The 16,938-nt window shown below is 47.2% G+C and overlaps 5 protein-coding genes across 5 annotated transcripts; 3 read left to right on the top strand and 2 right to left on the bottom strand.

The window, feature by feature from the left end:
- Positions 1-1,013: 1,013 nt before the first annotated feature.
- Positions 1,014-1,866, top strand: LACBIDRAFT_299314 (uncharacterized protein; the record flags this gene model as incomplete). The annotated part of the gene is made up of 2 exons (XM_001882368.1): positions 1,014-1,666; positions 1,719-1,866. The coding sequence occupies 2 exons, from the start codon at positions 1,014-1,016 to the stop codon at positions 1,864-1,866; spliced, it is 801 nt and encodes a 266-aa protein (XP_001882403.1).
- A 6,803-nt stretch (positions 1,867-8,669) lies between these two features.
- On the bottom strand, positions 8,670-10,237 carry LACBIDRAFT_174184 (uncharacterized protein). The gene is made up of 9 exons (XM_001882269.1): positions 10,112-10,237; positions 9,958-10,043; positions 9,730-9,895; positions 9,649-9,675; positions 9,559-9,590; positions 9,288-9,507; positions 9,174-9,223; positions 8,960-9,115; positions 8,670-8,899 (listed from the first exon to the last, which is right to left on the bottom strand). Exons 1-9 carry the CDS (start codon positions 10,223-10,225, stop codon positions 8,746-8,748), a joined length of 1,005 nt encoding a protein of 334 aa, XP_001882304.1. The 5' UTR covers positions 10,226-10,237; the 3' UTR covers positions 8,670-8,745.
- A 1,191-nt stretch (positions 10,238-11,428) lies between these two features.
- On the bottom strand, positions 11,429-12,180 carry LACBIDRAFT_299310 (uncharacterized protein; the record flags this gene model as incomplete). The annotated part of the gene is made up of 5 exons (XM_001882268.1): positions 11,429-11,618; positions 11,669-11,700; positions 11,854-12,003; positions 12,064-12,080; positions 12,135-12,180. The coding sequence occupies 5 exons, from the start codon at positions 12,178-12,180 to the stop codon at positions 11,429-11,431; spliced, it is 435 nt and encodes a 144-aa protein (XP_001882303.1).
- A 75-nt stretch (positions 12,181-12,255) lies between these two features.
- Positions 12,256-13,302, top strand: LACBIDRAFT_299309 (uncharacterized protein; the record flags this gene model as incomplete). Its single annotated transcript, XM_001882367.1, has 4 exons — positions 12,256-12,710; positions 12,776-12,845; positions 12,905-12,997; positions 13,051-13,302. The coding sequence occupies 4 exons, from the start codon at positions 12,256-12,258 to the stop codon at positions 13,300-13,302; spliced, it is 870 nt and encodes a 289-aa protein (XP_001882402.1).
- Positions 13,303-13,655: 353 nt separating this feature from the next.
- LACBIDRAFT_328298 (uncharacterized protein) lies at positions 13,656-15,958 on the top strand (the record flags this gene model as incomplete). The annotated part of the gene is made up of 10 exons (XM_001882366.1): positions 13,656-13,716; positions 13,901-13,968; positions 14,373-14,383; positions 14,569-14,624; positions 14,727-15,144; positions 15,176-15,306; positions 15,402-15,484; positions 15,560-15,618; positions 15,758-15,824; positions 15,857-15,958. 10 exons carry the CDS (start codon positions 13,656-13,658, stop codon positions 15,956-15,958), a joined length of 1,056 nt encoding a protein of 351 aa, XP_001882401.1.
- Positions 15,959-16,938: the final 980 nt, after the last annotated feature.

Below are 16,938 nucleotides of genomic sequence, written 5' to 3'. Positions count from 1 at the left end.
CCCACCTTGTCCCTCCCCTACCCCCTCCGTTTAAGATAAACTGTGTAATGTGTGTAGTAATACATTTCAAATACATCCCCACCTTGTCCCTCCTCTACCCCCTCCCTTTAGATAAACTGTGTAGTGTGTGTAGTAATACATTTCAAATAAATTACAAGTCAATCTATGACTTCTACATGTGAATTTTATAAGGAAATATGAGTGCCAAGTCATCAGGATAAGCTTGGAGTTGAAAAAAACTTACTCTGCTTGATTCCAGTCCTATTCAAGTGGAATTCCAGTGGAATGCTGTGGATTCCACTGGAATGACTCTATTCCTGCAGGATTCCCCTGGAATTCCACTGGAATGATCCCATTCCTGCAGGATTCCTGCAGGAATAGGTGGGGCACTGTAAAGTACTGGGTACAAGGGATGATTAGCATCCTGAATTTTTTTACAATGCCACATTTTTTGACTTACAGAAAATGGGGAGTGTCTGCCCTACAAGCTGCCATGTCAATGGGACAAGGGGTCTATTGCACTCGAACCCTGGTTGTGTTAGCACATCAATTTATCAGTGACCATACCTTCCTCCCAATAAACATATTGAACTGCAAAGAAAGGCCAGTATGCTGATGGTCACAAACATGCAGATGTTGTTTGGTATCGCAAACATAAATTCTTGCCACAGTGGAAAGTGCTTGAGGCTCGAATGGAGAACTAGACAAAAGATAATGAAAAAGAACTTGGGCCTCAACCAGATGGAAAGATAGTCATACCTTAGTTCAATGACAAGGCTATCTTCTATGCCAATGATCATAAACCGTGTGGATAGCACCACAAAGATGTGCCATCAAAGCCTTATATGAAGGGAGAAGGTGTGTCACTAATGGTTGGCAAGTTTGTTTCAGCAAAATTTGGGTGGTTGCAATTGCCTGATGGAAGGAAGAACACGTGGGTTATAATGAAACAAGGGAAGAACTGAGATGGGTACATGACAGCTGAAGACATCAGTGATCAAGCAGAGTGCGCGATGGACATACTCACAGAGTTCTACCCTGAGTATGAACATATCCTGATATATGACAACGTGCCCATGCATCTCAAACACCCTGAAGGGTCACTTTCGGCACATCATATGCCAAAATTCACTCCAAAGGAAGGTCACAACTGGGGGATTGAGGTCACCAAGCATGATAAGGATGGAAAGACAATGCATCACCCAAACAGGTCACTAGAAAAGGAGAAGATTAAAATGTCTGACACAAGATTTGCCAACGGAACGCCCCAGCCCCTCTATTTCCCTGAAAATCACCCCTGCACTGGTGTGTTCAAAGGCATGGCAATCATTTTAGAGGAACACAGCTTAAATGACAAGGCAAAACTATGCACAGAATGCAAGGGCTTCAATTGTGCACCTCCAGCTATTGATTGCTGTTGTCACCAGGTGTTATACAATCAGCCGGACTTTGCACATGTAACAACAATTCTCGAAAACACCTGCAATGCTAGGGGATTCTGTGTCATCTATCTACCCAAATTCCACTGCGAGTTGAATTTCATTGAGCAGTGTTGGGGCTATGCAAAAAGAATCTATCGTTTAAACCCACCATGCTCTCGTGAAGACCAGTTTGAGAAGAATGTCTTGGTGGCATTGGATAGTATTCCCCTGGCATGCATGCAATGGTTTGTTCCTGTATACTCTTGTCATATTCATTCTTACTGAGAAAATCTACAGGTTTGCAAACCGGTCATGCATATTTATGGATGCATACACAAAAGGTCTAAACGGCAGACAGGCAGCGTGGGCTGCAATAAAATACAAGGGCCACAGAATCCTTCCAGAAAGTCTCATGACTGATTTGGAAAAGTCTGGAGTAAGTTGATATTATTTTGAAACATATTCTTGTGCATTCTTGCTGTTTTCTTGTCTGACTTCTCCAATGTCAATATGTATTTCTTCAAAATCTTCTTGTAATCATTGTCTTATACTCTAGTAATTTGTATAGATACACTTATTGTCATACCAAATAGAACTGTTGTGCCTGATTTCCTGATATCTTGCATGGTCATTTGTATTCTATGTTATATTGAATGTCTGCGCTCATTTAGGAATGTAACTTCACGTGACATTAGATGGACATGGATGTCCTCTACCTTAGGCCTCACACTCCCCCACCTCCTCACTCCATGCCTGTACCCAATAATCATAATGTCCGACTCACGGCTCGAGTGACGTCCATGCCCATACCCACAGGGGCTCTTCATCATCGTGGAGGAAGCAGGACTCTTCATCGACATCAGCATCCGAGGGGAAACCACCTGGGAGTTCTTACTCCCCCTCTTCCCAGCACCTCCATGCCCAAAGTACAACCTCAACTTTGCAGAGGGACCACGCCGCTCATGTTCCTGGTGGATCGAGCTGATCATCAAAGAGGACCATTTCGATTTGAGCATGGGGCTTGGCAAGGGAGAAGGCGAGAAGGGGGTGGTGGGCTGTGATGTCCAAGTCGGCGCTGTTTGTCATGTCAATTGTCATAAATTCCTGTATTTCCTTCTTTGTCTGCGAGAGAGGCCTTGTCCATGGGAAGGTTTAGTGACCTCCGTTTTGGCATTTCTCCAGCGCAACCTTTGGCTTTCAAATAATTCTTTCTGATCCTCAATTGGGGTGGCTTCGACAAACTTCACAAGGTCCGTTATGTCGGCAATGCGCATCTTCGTGCGCCGAATGAAGATATTATGATTCAGTGGACCAAGGCTCATTGAAATTGGAGTTTGACTAACCTTGATATTCTGAATAATCTTCACATCAGCGAGGTTGGAGCTCCATTCATGAGGTCCATCACCGGGAACTATCAGGTTCATCACCTTGTGAAAATAAATGAGTAACCTATCCAGGATGTTATCCATCGGCAAGTTAGGGATTGCAGAATGAATGTACCCCCGATTTTCTCCACTAAACAAATGGTTTATACCCAAAATGCCTCTCAACACCCCCTGCGCGCAAACCTGGGCAAAATGGGCAGTTGAAATAGCACTCCCAACAAAAAGGTTACCGGATCGCCCATGATTGGAGAGAAAATCCATGAAAAGGTAACAGAACTGAAATTTGTTGTTCATGCATGTTCGGAGTTTCCAAATCCACCAGGCTTGGTCTATCAACTCAAAGCCCCAAAAGTGCAATGGTGCACGATCTATGGGACACAATAATGTCAACCACATGAGTGCTGCTGCAACGGCGGGGAGTTTGTACTCCTGGAACTGGTGGACAAGGTACCGATCAAGAATCAACGTGTATCAAAGGCAAAAAGCTGAGCACTCCATTGGCCTACACTGGACGAAGACCGTCCCAAGGCATGAGCATTATGAGTTAAACCAGGTAAACGAATACACTCACTCGGTTATGGAAGCGATCCCGCAACACTGCAAAATCATTCCACCACAATATAAAGGCAGTGGCATCTGCCGAACTATCCAATGGTAGCCACGTTTCTGGATCGTATTCTTCGAGAACCTTATCCAAAATGAAAGGATCCAATTTAACAACGTAATCAAAATGGGTTACCCAATGGTCCCTGCTGTACCACAATGCAGCGTCTGTTCTTTCCTGGGTAAATCCACCATGGAAATTGGCGAGGGCTTTGATACAACTTTTGAAAAGGAAGCAGTGGGCTTTAAATCCGTCAATGTACAAGTTACGCAACCTATGGTGATCCATAAGAAAATCCCAAAGGGACGCATGATAGAAATGAATAGGATTTTTGTCATAAACAGGGATGTGAACGATGGAGTGCAAGTCCCAAAAAATCACCGTAATATCCTTGCGTTTGAGTTGAAAAAGTGCCTGGAGGAATTGAAGAGTCGCAATTTGTTTGCCGTTTAGATAGAAAATAGCCCCAAGTAAAGACATAGCCCTCTCCGTCTCTTCGCTAGACTTCAAGACATGGCTATAGAGCTCGTCGAGTAGAGCAAAAGGGTTAGTGGCAAAATTAGATGAATCCACTGATCCACAGATATCGAGTATTAGCTGAAGCTGAGCGGTTGGAATTTTACGATCAACATCTATGAACCTGATCACCGTCGCAGGAAAAATGAATTGGCCCGATGATTTTCGGACAAGGAAAGAAATAACATCTTCTGGGGGCCACGGCTGCGGGAGGGATGACATAGAAGGGAAGCGAGCATGGCGTTGACGGAATATGTCAGCAAAGCTGCTTCGAAGAAATGTGGCGATATCACGATCGGGATGGTAAGAGTCGTCGAGAACCAGGCGGTGAGTGATACCCGAAAGTTTGTTGTCGAAAACTGTCACGATGGCTGACTCTGGCCTGCTCACGACTAGGAGGTAAAGTGTTGACAAAGAGGACGTCAGTTTTAAAAGGGCATCACTGAGGGCACGAAGGATTGCAGCCTGACGCCCTCCTCCATTACACTCATCGAGTCCATCTATGACAACCAACATTGGCCACGGTGGACCGCTCTCGGGATGGAGCGAAGCATACACCAGCGGGTAAACCACAAGACAGTCCATCTGTTCAGAGAGGACGCGGTCAAAGATGGAAGGATCTCGCTCAATCGCTCCCTCGATGAGAGGTTTAGTGGATGGGATTGAAGTCACAAGTTGGGAAGCGAGCGTGGCAATAAGGTGGGTCTCCCTGTTTCTCTTCGGATCCGTCCGAGAAAAGAAGAAGCTTGCAGCCAATCCCCCAGAAGTATGAAAATTATCTGCTATTTGTTGCAGAATGGCCGATTTCCCTGAGCCAGCTGGAGCTCTCAGCCAAAGGATACAAGTTTTCTTGGAGTGATCTGAAATCCAACTGGTGATATCGCTTAATACTGCTTTCCGAGTGTCGGGATGGCATTTGGGAGCGTCATAACGTTCATTGGAGTTGTGCATCGCGCCCGCCACGATATTTTTATGGAGTACTTTCAATGCTAGTGCAAAAAAAAAAAAAAAAAAAAAGTCAGTGACCGAACTCAGAGTAGGACGAGATGGATTATGGATATTATACCTTGAATTCCAGCAAGGCTGCTGGTTGGATAACTTGCATGTTGCCCCTCATTCATAAGGAAATTTCCGTGAACAACCGCGAGGACACCTCCTGACACAACGACGTTCTTGGAGTGGTCAAGCATGCAGTGACGGCGGCGTTGTCTCCGGACAACCTAGTCGACATGTTAGCGCCCATGGCACAGGGTGTTCGGAGCCACTTTTGAGATTCCGCCGAAAACCTTCATGGTTGAATGTCACATGACCTGGGGGGGAACGCGACCAAGACGCGACGCGAAATTCAACGATCTTTCTGCCAGCTCTCAAACTCCCCCGCCAATATCGCAAGCCCTGCAACTCAAAACTACTAGAGTAGGCGGGCATGATCGGTAGTCGTTTAACTACTTACCCGCCGTCACAAAAGGTGTATCTGTATTACAATTTCTCAATATATATGGCTTTGCTTTAGTTATCACTATAGAACCAATATAGAACGTGAGTATTTACTAATTACTATATGTACATTCAGTCCATTGAGCATTTTCCCTCCTAGAAATGCAAAAACAAGGACTTACTAGTAGTAATTTCGACCGCGCCTTGTTTCCGGCATCACATGATGTCGCTCCTTTTTGAAAGTGAACAACTGTTCAGAGCCCTGTCCGGTTTTCAAGTCCACAAAATTTCAAAAGACACAAGTCGTCATTGTTCAAATCAAATCAAAAGTCATCAACAGCGAGAGGGGGGTACTATGGCTACATTGTGTGAGGTATATATATGTAAGTAAGGGCGTGAACAGATGAGATAGATGATGATGGTGGGTAACATATATGCTAAGTAAAAGTCATGATAGTTTGTTCTATGAGGGGAAGGGAAAAATCATTAGTGGAACAAAAGAACGAATAGTGGTTAGTTAATTTGCGATCGAGTTCAGCAACGAAAACAAGGAAACAAAACAAGAGATGCAAAAGAAGAGAGAGAGAAATAGAAAAAAGAAAAACAGGACACAGAAGAGCCCAGCTCAAACCCGAGCCCCACCCCTCAAAAACATCTCCACAGGGATCGGCTTCCTCCTCAACCCACTACTAGCGCTACTCAACGCACTATCATCGCTCCCCGCATCACTAACCGTAGGCGTAACACTCCCCCGTCTCCTCACTCCATGCCCATTCCCGTAGCCTATGATCATAACGTCCGACCCGTGACGTCCATGCCCATATCCATATCCGCGGGGGCTCTTCGTCGAGTAAGTAGATCGACTAGGACTCTTCATTGAAATCGACGTCGGCGTTTGGGGGGCCTTGGAGTTCTTACTCCCCCTCTTCCCGCCCCCAACACCCCCAAAGTACAACCTCAGCTTCGCAGAAGGTCCTCGTCGTTCATGTTCCTCCCGAACAGAACCGATGGTCGAAGAGGACCATTTCGATTTTAACATCGGCGTGGGCGTGGGAGAAGGCGAGGGGGAGAGGTCGTGAGAGGAGGTGGGAGCGTGTTCAAAAGAGGTGGCGATGTCCAAGTCGGCGCTGTTGGGGCTCGAAGGGAGCGAAGGGGGATACTCAGCCCCCCCCTCCCCTTCCCCTTCGACGTGCACATCCATCTCCACATCAAACCGAAAGTCGTCCGATTCAGAAGAAAATGAACACGCGCTGCCCCTCAAGTCCAAATCCATCTCTATATCATCCTCGTATAGCGAAAGCGAGAACACCGAACCCTGATCGTCCGTTTCGAAATAACCACAATCTGCAGGGATGCTGGAGCGTGGCGGTGGTCTGCGAGATGAGGATGGGGTGTGTGGTGCACGGGAGTGGAAAGAGGTGGGGGAGGTGGGGAAGGGTGATGAGATATGGTTCATTTCGCTGGAAGAGGAAGAAGAGAGGATGGAGGAAGAGGCGGAGGAGGTGCGGACGAGAGTTGGGATGGGTGGTGGTGGGTAGTTTGGTATGAAGCTTCTTCTACTTTGTCGCTTGGAAAAGGCAGGGGAAACCGGGGAATTGGAAGACGGGGTGAGAGGGAGTGGTTTTGAGTAGCGAACGGAGTGGCGAGGTACGAACATCGATTCGGGGCGTGACGGCCTTTGATGGGTGGTGGGTGAAGTGGGGAGTGTGAGGATTTTGGAGAATTCTTTGTTGTACCATTCTGAATCGGATTCGCCTTCGTCGGATTCGTAGAACGATTCTTCTTCCGATGATGATGATGGGGATAGTGGGATGGGCCTTTCTAAAGAGTTTTTGAATGGTTGTAAGAGGGAAGCGGAGATGGGGCATTCGGTGTCGTTGAAAGACGTTGAGGGGGAGGACCCGTTGTGCTTGGCAATGACAAGTGGCTTAATGGCTGCTCGGCGGGGATTGAACCGCGGAGACGGGAGCGCAAACTCGTCGTCTGACGTTGAGGGTGTAGGCGGCAACGTGCCAAACCGCGAACACGGGCTTGAATCTGAAGATGACGCGGACGAGGTGGGAGAGGCGCAAGAACGAAGGGAAGTGGGAGTTGGAATGGGTGGGTGCGGGAATTTGTAAGAAACGTCCGTGAACGTTAGCCTGAACGAGTCGGGGGATGGTACAGGGCTGGTAGGTGGACGCGGGGCAGGTCGTGGCGCGGAGAGGAGAAGGAGATCGTTTTGTGTGAAAACATCGTTGTCATCGTGAGTAACGTTATCTCGGGCGATGCGGATATCAGACACGGAAAGATTCGCGTGCCTTCGACGTGCTTTCACAGCGAGCCCTGCGTTGGTGGTCATAGGTGAGGGTGATGGAGAAGGGGATCTTGAGCGCGAGGATTCAGAAGAGGGAGCTCTGGATTGTTCGTCCTCTTCCACAATGATATGAAGAGGTTTGGAAATGTCGGTGTTGCGGATACGAGAAGTGCGAGCGTGTCTTTTGAGCATGGCGTCTCGTGAAAAGACTGTGGAAGAATAAATAAGAACTCGGGGCGGCGAAAAGGCGGTTGGAACTTACAGTGTGAAACCGTTGAACTCATAAGGAAGTCGTGTCAATATGGAGCTGAAGACAAGAGACGGAGCCTGTGAGAGTACGAAGAAGCATTGGACATCATTCGTCTTGTATTTAAATACAAGGAGCCCATTGTCCATTGTCAGAATGGTTCGGGGAGGACAAAGGACGGCGCTACTTCCTTTTTGGGACATCATGCGGAGTTTCAATGGCTTTGGCCCATTGTCCTATCCCATTGTCCTACCACGCTCATAAGCGCATGTATTGCTTCCTCTACGTAATTTTCCGACACGAGGAGACAGTACGTCCACACCCGTATCATACGCGAGAATTTCGGTTGATAGGTTGGAACATTTTGACCGGTATAGCTACCACAGGATAAACATTATATTGGTTTTGGAAAGCACTCTTCATCGATTTTGTGAATTTCCCTTCATAACATGCATTTTTTTGGAGCTCTTCCACCTCAACGGAAGCTCTGCAGGACGAGTACCGGGATACTACTATTGCATCCTGAAGCGCCCTTGCCACGTGGCGCATTGTTCCTCCGAAGCCTTTGGTAAACATGTGCAAACTCTGTTCAGAGCGCTTCGCCGTTGCTTTTGTCGTTTTCTGGGGGGATGGGGAATAGGCTTGCGTGTAAAAGATGCGGATCGTGCGTAAAATGTTTTTCAGGGTATTTCACATTTTTTACATGGTCGTTCATGCCCAATGACCCAAGATCTAAAAATTACGAGTTCACATTTTATTCATGCAGCTAGGGGCAATGCATTCACATAATATCTACACAAGCTTGCTCTCCTTCGGCATCGAAACAAATTTCCAAATCCTCAAAGCTTCGGTGTATCCGCGAATAACGAAGCCATCATGCCAGCGGGGTAACGATCTCCCTTAAACACGTCCGCCGTCTTCGCTATCGCCCTAACCTCCTCAACCTCCTCCGGAGTAAGCTTCACCTCCCTAGCGGCAAAGTTTTCTTTGAGATACTATAATCCCCAGCCCGTCAGTATTTTTCCAAACAAAAAGAAAAATGCCCAAAGACATACCTTGATTCCTTTGGTTCCCGGAATAGGGATGATATCCTCCCCTTGAGCTAGAAGCCACGCAAGGGCGATTTGGCCCGCCGTTGCATTATGCTTCTTGCCCAGTTCTTTAAGACCATCGACGAGCTTCAGGATACTTGGGAAGTTATCTCGGTACCTATTGGGCAGTGTTATTGGAAGCCTTTTACAAAGCGTATATTATAGATGGTACTCACTTCGGTATATGCTTCCTGAAATCTCCATCTTCCAACTCATCCACCGATTTCTATAGAAAAAATCACATTTATCAAATTCACAATTTCAGGGAGAAAAAGGAAAGGAGGACATACAAAACGACCCGTTAACATCCCGCGTCCCAAAGGCGAATACGCAACCACAGCTACACCAAGTTCCCTACACGTCTTTAGCAGTGCGATCTTCTCATCCTCAATGTCAAGCGTGAATGGCGAGTATTCGACTTGAACGGCCGCGATGGGGTGAATGGCGTGAGCGCGCCGGAGGGTGTCTGATGAGATTTCGGAGAGTCCGATGTATCTGACTTTTCCTTGCCTAGTGTCCTGGTATCAACGACTGAGCAAAAAGAAGTTCAAGACAGCGTACTTTACGAGTTCTGCCATCGCGCCGACAGTAGTCTAGACAGAAAAATCAGAAAATTGAAGTATGTTTGAGATACGGGCCGCATATGCTCACCTCAATCGGAACGTTGACGTCAGCTCTCTTTAACGACACATATCAGCGACACCCCATTGAAAACAAAAGACAAAAACACACATGGAGGTAATACAAATCAATCGTCTCAATCCCAAGCCTCTTAAGTGACTTCTCCACCGCAGCCTTCACATATTCCGGCGTCCCATTCGCTATCCTATCCGGCGTTCGAACGATCCCGAATTTGGTAGCTAGGAAAATCTTATCGCGGTTGCCCGTCTTTTTGAACCTGCAATGACAACAATTCCATCAGCTCTCGATAATAAATGATGAGGCTTGAAGAGGACGCACCATTTCCCGAGCAAGTCCTCGTTATCGCCATAAATATCAGCTGAATCCCAGAACGTGCACCCTTCTTCGAGTGCTGCGTCCAATACCTGCCAATTGTAAGTTACGCCGTTCAGAACAAACCTCAAGTAGAGAATCAAGAAATGGTAGTACAGACTTTGAACCTCTCCTCGTCATTCTCAATAGCACCATAAAACGCAGAAAGCGCCATAAGCCCGAAACCTATAGGCGAAACGGCGTCGTTTCCGATCTTTCGGGTGTTGGGTGACATTGTGGTATCGATAGTGAGGGATTCTTGAAACTCAAGTACTTGCGCGATATAAATAGGAGGACGATCATGATATAAATAGAAGGAAGGAAGACGGATGAATCAGCTCAGCCTGACGATCGGCAAATGGTGACGCGTACGTTGCAACTGCACCAGCCTGAGAAACGCGTACGTCTGGCTCGCCGATTCGGAGGGGTCTTAGTAAAGTAGGCTCGGAGGTGAGTCAGCGGCGTGTATGAATGTATTGAAGAAGTTGGGTGCCGAACGCGTACTCACTACATACCAGGCTTCACTCAAATTTTGAACCTGCGTCCTTCAAGTTTTCGGGCCTTGGAAAGAGCGTCATAGCTTCTGAGCGCTTAAAGCCTAACTCATCTGAACTTGGCGGAGAAAACGGAGGTGGAGGTGGAGCTAGGTGGAGGTGTATGTACGAAGAATCACTGTGGGCACTAGCGGGCAGGGACAAGTGAAGGTTCTACTTTATCTTATCGCACTTTACCCCATGGCGACGGCCCGGGCTCATTAATCACTTCGAATCATTGATGGCGAAGGCCATGTGGATGGATTTCAGCTGGTCACTGGCCTGGTCACTGGTCAGGTGTCAGTCAAGATTTAGGTGATTCCCTCCGTTCAACCGTTGCCTTACGTTGCGTATTTTTTTTTTAGCTGCGTATACGTTTCATCACAGTCTACAGGCCCTTTCTCTCATGTTCTTGAGTTCGCAAACTGTGCGAGTGGGGCATTAATTAAATTCTTCGTATCTACAAAAGTAGATTTAAGAACCACTGGAGCAGTGAGACGTTGTTGTGATGGTGGGTACATGATTCCGCCTGCAGGACGTCAAAGCACCAAAAAACAAAGCGATGGTTGAAGGGTTATGGGGATTGGTCGTGTAGGCGTCTACGAGGGAATTGAAATTCCAATAATATCGTTAATGCAGCTTATAAGAATGCTGTCAATGGTCGGCGAGAGGGGTGTTGGAGGTCCAGCGGGATCGATTTCGTTCAACAAAGTTGTGCGGTCATAGAATTTTGTACCAGGGGGGTGTGTATGTCCGATTGAAAGCAAGAAAATTTGCAAGCCATCGTGACCGCGGTGTATATATAGGTACAATATGGGGACGTCGCATTGTTTATGATGGGGCGGAAGGTCGAATTGCTGCTGGAGAAGGAATCTTCAAGTTTCTACGGAGTCGTGTTAAATTGTTCATTTGGCTGTCCAGCATAGAAAATAAGGAATGAGGGGGGCGGAATAAGCTTGCCGAGGGAAAAATACAGACCTGGAACATATGTTTAATGCTGCGTAGTATGGAAGGCTGGTGGCGTGAATGGCGTGAGCGCGCCGGAGGGTGTCTGCTGAGATTTCGGAGAGTCCGATGTATCTGACTTTTCCTTGTCTAGTGTCATGGTATTACATCTAAGCATAAGGAACCCGCAGACGGCGTACTTTACAAATTCTGCCATCGCGCCGACGATGATCTACGGAGAAAATAAAATCAAAAAATTAAGGGATTTTGTGATACAAACCGCATATACTTACCTCAATTGGAACGTTGGTGTCGGCTCACTTCAAGGACCAATATCAGCGACGCTCCTACATCTCCGGGATAAAAACAAAAGACAGAAACGCACATGGAGGTAATACAAATCAACTGTCTCAATACCAAGCCTCTTGAGCGACTTCTCCACAGCAGCCTCCACATCTTCTGGTGTCCCATTCGCTGCACCATCTGACGTTCGGACGATCCCGAACTTGGTGGCTAGGAAGATCCGGAGGTGTCCCTGTAAAGAAGGCTTAGGACGAGTCAGCGTTGTGTTTGAATTTAATGAACTTGAACGTGCCGAAAAGAATATGCGTCCTTCAAGTTTTGGGCCTTGGCAAGCGCGTCATAGCTTGGCACTGAAATGCGAACTTGACGGAGAAGACGGAGTTGGAGGTGGAGCTAGGAGGAGGTGCATTGTCCAATGAATTGATGATGAATCACTGTGGGCACTGGCGGGCAGGGACGGTTTTATCTTATCGCACTTCACTGGATGGCGACGGCCCGGGCTTATTATGCGCCTTCGAATCGTTCTTTTGCACCTGGCTACGGTCAGGTGTCAATTTGGAGGGATGGAGGGGGGCCAGAAACCCGGCTTTCATTGAAGATGACAAGGCGACTTGAAGGCGACACGATTATCCGACAGCGCCCCATTATTTCAAGCTTCTTTTCCGTGAGATATGTCAAAGAAAATAATAAACCCATGGGAACAGACTTACCACTACAGCATTGGCAGCCTACATGTCCTCCTCCTGTAAACTCTGCATACATACAAGAAATAGATGAATGGGGTGAGGAGAAAGCCTCACTTTCTTTCGGAGTTTCAAATTCGAGCCAGTGGTCTTGCCAAGCTCTGCCAAACACGTCGACCATCATTTGCCACCAACTTTTCCAAAACTTTTCTTCTCCTGAACTGCGCTACTTACTCCTCTTAGCCAAACCTGCAAAGCAAGTAGAAATTTTATTTCTTAATTTTGTTGATTTATGCGACAGGAAAATGCCTTTTGAGTTAGGTATGCCACTGAACAATCCTCGGATTTGATACGACAATGTCACCGTCCCTGCTTGGGATATCCCAGTACGGTTTTTCTTGGTCCCGTGTCCTATACTCCTGACCGCTAAAGTCATCAATCTTTGCACAGGTGACCGGACACCGTGATCTTTCCAGAGTCAGGTGCCAGCTTTTGCGACGCAACAACTACACCAAGGGTGTCGATATAAAGGAGTGTTCGACAGTCCTGTTTCCCCTCTCTCTGTTTTGTATCTTATCCTCCACCACGAGTAGCAGAACTCCTTCTCTTTAAACGATGGTCAGCGCCTTCTTACCTCCCATCAACGGCTCTCACCCGCGCAACTAGCCCCTGATATAGGGATACTCTCATACTTTCTTTGCCTCAAGGATGGGAGAGTAAGACCTTCACGTCGAACATCTCCAATGAGAAGAAACACGGTTTCAGGGGTCTTTCTCAAGGCGTGGCCGCCACCGTCTCGCCATAGAATTTGCACTTCCTCCGGACGGATCTACAAAAGTGCGAGGTGATAGGCTGAGGGAACGGGAGTGTATGAAGAGTGTATTGCTAGATGGAGTGGGAGGTACATGGGCGCACGGGCTTTGTGGGTGAGTCTTTTAACTTCTTCCACCTACGAATTATATCCGCTCGAAGGGTTTTCAAGCCCCATGTAACCTCCGAATCAGGCTTATGTTGCCCATCGATCCGGTGTGAAGCTTAGATGTGAAGCAATGACAAATCGACGTTTACGTGACACCATATGGTCGTCCTCTGATTGGCTCCGGATGGCGTTCAGGGGAAGATTCGCTGCAATACAGTCGAGAACTTGGAAGATCTTGGATTTCACTTGCTTGTCGGCATTAGGTGGGTGATTTATATTTCCATGTGTTACATGAAAGCTACTGAATTCGTTGTTCCTGATGGCTTCTCCAACGTCTCTTTTCGTAAGTAGGGCAAATTGTTGTTCCGACGTTACTTGGACGTACCAGCGCTGAGCGCTAATTGCTCGCACTGTTGACCTTTGCGAATTTTCACGGCTGACGATCCTGCCACAAGCTACACTAGTGCTACACTGGGCTACACGACGGGCCAATTTTAAATCTTCTAGCGTGCACATACCGTTGTCAGGGTGCAAGTTCCCAGAGCGGTTCGACCCCACATCAGCACAGCAAATCCCCGCATTTATATGGATCCCGGTTCGTGCCCCCGCCATTTCGATTGCCGTAGACATGTGTTTAGGCGTATTTTCTTCAATCCCCCGCACGCCCAACTGCAGCTTGCGGTATCATTGACCATCGGCTATCCCTAGGCTCAAATTTCCGCTCACACCGCGTGGAAGTTCTTGGCAGTTCTTGTTAGGAGACCAGGTTTATCCTTACCCCTCTGCGCTCCTCCTTTCATCGATCGCATACAGAAGTTTTTCTATGCGAACTACTGATTTAAGTGGCTATAATAAGACACTTTTCTTTACGGTATTTCTCTTCTTCCGTACAGCTTCCGTATATTTTCATCACTCCTCATCTTATTTCGTCCAGTGCGCCCCCCCTCCAGATTCCAGAAACGATTTTACTTCGGGACCGTGATAGCTTTCTATTTTCAGGGGTATCTGGGGTACGTAAAGTCAGATTATCTCTACGATCGGTAAGATCCTGACGCCACATGATAAAATAGGATGTTGTTAACCGTAGGCAGGGCGCACTGAGCAGAGGCTTTAACGCGCGCTCTGCTTTGTGGTCTTTGAGAGCTAATGTGTTTCGCTTTTCAAGTTTCTTCAATTGGGCCTCCCGTTTTTGAAGCCAAGAGGGAGTTTCTTCAAGCTCGAACCCACGATCATCTGTCAAGAACAACTGCAGTATGTGTTTATCAGATGGTTTTTGCGAGCGCGTCATCGTTATCTCTTGCCGCCGGGATCACTTTTCTGTCAAACGCGACTCCAATGGCTCGCACTTGACAGCTATCTTGAAGGCGACATTCACACCTCATCGTGTCAAGGTTATCCAAGGCGATGCAGGTGTCGTCCCTTGGGGTTGCCGTATCTCGGTTCGATCACACAAGTTCACTATTTGGCAAACTATCTTGAAGGCGACATTCACGCCTCATCCAAGGCGATGCAGGCGCTTGGTTCTTTTCTCGTCCCTTGAGGTTGTCGTACCTCATTTCGATCACACAAGTCCCTACTGTCTGGCGAACCTTCATTCCTACTCGAAGCTAGCCAATGAGGATCACGAACGAGACGCCCAATCCCAAGGCACATTACCTCTCGAGCTCAACGTGCCAGCATTCATTGGAAGCTTAGATTATCCGCACCTGGTTTCTCCGATTGCGGAGTTTCGCATAACCCTCGCATATTCTGATGCCCATAGCGGGAGAGCGTCGGCTTATCAACCATTGTCTCGTTTCTAGGCGCTACGCCCGGAGAGTGAATGGGAGAACTAAGAACCGCATCGACTTGGCCGCAGCACTCTCAAACACTTCATTTTGGGGGACCATTCTCAGTGGCGTCCTACATATCGGAAAACAAGATTGGTATCAAGGTGAGCGGCGCCGTTTTTTTCTCTCGACTCGGGTGTTTGGCTTTGGTTCTCGCGTTTTCTTTTTGCGACTCGGGTATTTGGCTCTGATTCTCCAGCGCCATTATACCAGGAACAATATGATATCCACTGGCCTTCTCACTCCACCTGGACACCACCCCATTTCTTCAATCCCAGCCGGGTATGTTCTGGAAGTCGCATGAGGTCCTTTATGACATGTTCCTGTCAAAGTGTGTAGTTACCTAAATGTCTACAGGTGTTTATGTTGCTGCCTGGATTCGGTCGATCGACGGGAGTGCTTCTCCATGACAGAACGTATTGACGAGAGGTGTTGGATGGACGGAATTAACTGTTCATATCGATAACGAAAGGTTACCGGAATCTGAACTTTTCAGATGATCCTTGTAGCGATACTTATATGGTTGACATCCCCCTTCTCAATGCTTTTCGCCAGTTTATTTATTTCATCCGTGATGTTGAGCTGCGGCAAGATCACAGTTGATATCACTCTTCCGCTTTATGTATGTAGACGCGCGCGGCGGACCCGCATCAGAACGCGTTGAGATCATGCGCAACTGAAGCGCGTGCGCGTATCAAGGACAACAAGAGCGTGAAAATGAGCATAGATGCGACCACGCACTTGAACCCGGGATGATCCTACATAACACTTGCTGCTGCGGGGTATCTACGGCTCTTGGTTAGTATTAGCGACTGTGACGGGCTGATTGATTGATCTCGAGGCAGTGGTTGATTTTATGAATCGATCTTCGGCCTCGCTACGATGCGAAATGATCATAAAATATATTTTATAAGTCTGCGAGCAATTCCTATAGAGAAAAGTGGAACCCATAGACAGTAGCTTGCGCTCGAAAGACATTTTGGAGTGCAGTTAACCGTAATACCCCCATCGCTCATACATTGGTTCAACTCAAATTAGCCCGAAGAACCGAATTTTATCCTCTCAAAGGCGCGTCCTAAAATAAAGCCCGTTCTCTAATAACTCCTTCAGAACGGCATTTGAACCGTGTATAGTCTAAAAGCATTTACGTTATGAGACCATCTTTCAATCCCGGAGGGAGCGAAAAAACTAATCTGGGTCCTGTCCGGCGTCTTGAATTCGACGGAGAAACCTCGTAATTATTCTTCATGCCTGGAGATTTTTAAAAAAGGCTGGGCTTTCAACAACCAATTAAGCTCAGAATATACTTGGCGACTGGGGTTCATTCTGGTCGACCGAAAGAGCACAAGCATCACCATATGGATCCTCAAACGTCGCGTTCTAGAGGTACATAACAGATATAAAACTGATCCCGTCCGGTGTTTACTACGCATCTCTGCGGAGCATTCGCGCGGTTTTTTGGGTCCGGTCATTGTGCATATTCTTCAACCCCTCTGGAGCCGGTTGAATAAAAGAAGTCCCCCGCCGGGTGCAACGACTATTTTCAGGATGGGTAAAAAATACTGTTACGTGGAGATGCGAGAGATTCATTTCAAAAACATGGGGATATTTATGCCTGGAGATTGAAGAAAAAAAGGGCTTTCAACAACCTTTTGAAAAGCTCAGAAGATACTTGACAACTGGGGTTCAATCGTTAAATATTTTGGATGCCCGAAAGAGCGGAAGGATCACTCAAA

Source organism: Laccaria bicolor, genomic scaffold (assembly GCF_000143565.1).
Source record: "Laccaria bicolor S238N-H82 LACBIscaffold_16 genomic scaffold, whole genome shotgun sequence".
NCBI classification, from domain to species: domain Eukaryota; kingdom Fungi; phylum Basidiomycota; class Agaricomycetes; order Agaricales; family Hydnangiaceae; genus Laccaria; species Laccaria bicolor.
Note: the sequence above shows the minus strand (reverse complement) of the source record. Positions and strands in the feature narration are given on the sequence as shown.

What these genes read in the sequence shown, in the direction of transcription:
- LACBIDRAFT_174184 (XM_001882269.1), bottom strand. Translation starts at nt 10,225, where the DNA reads ATGTCACCCAACACCCGAAAGATCGGAAACGACGCCGTTTCGCCTATA. An exon ending in ATGACGAGGAGAGGTTCAAA is followed by an intron (nt 10,044 to 10,111) that starts GTCTGTACTACC and finishes TACAATTGGCAG; the next exon opens with GTATTGGACGCAGCACTCGA. An exon ending in TTGATTTGTATTACCTCCAT is followed by an intron (nt 9,676 to 9,729) that starts GTGTGTTTTTGT and finishes GTGTCGTTAAAG; the next exon opens with AGAGCTGACGTCAACGTTCC.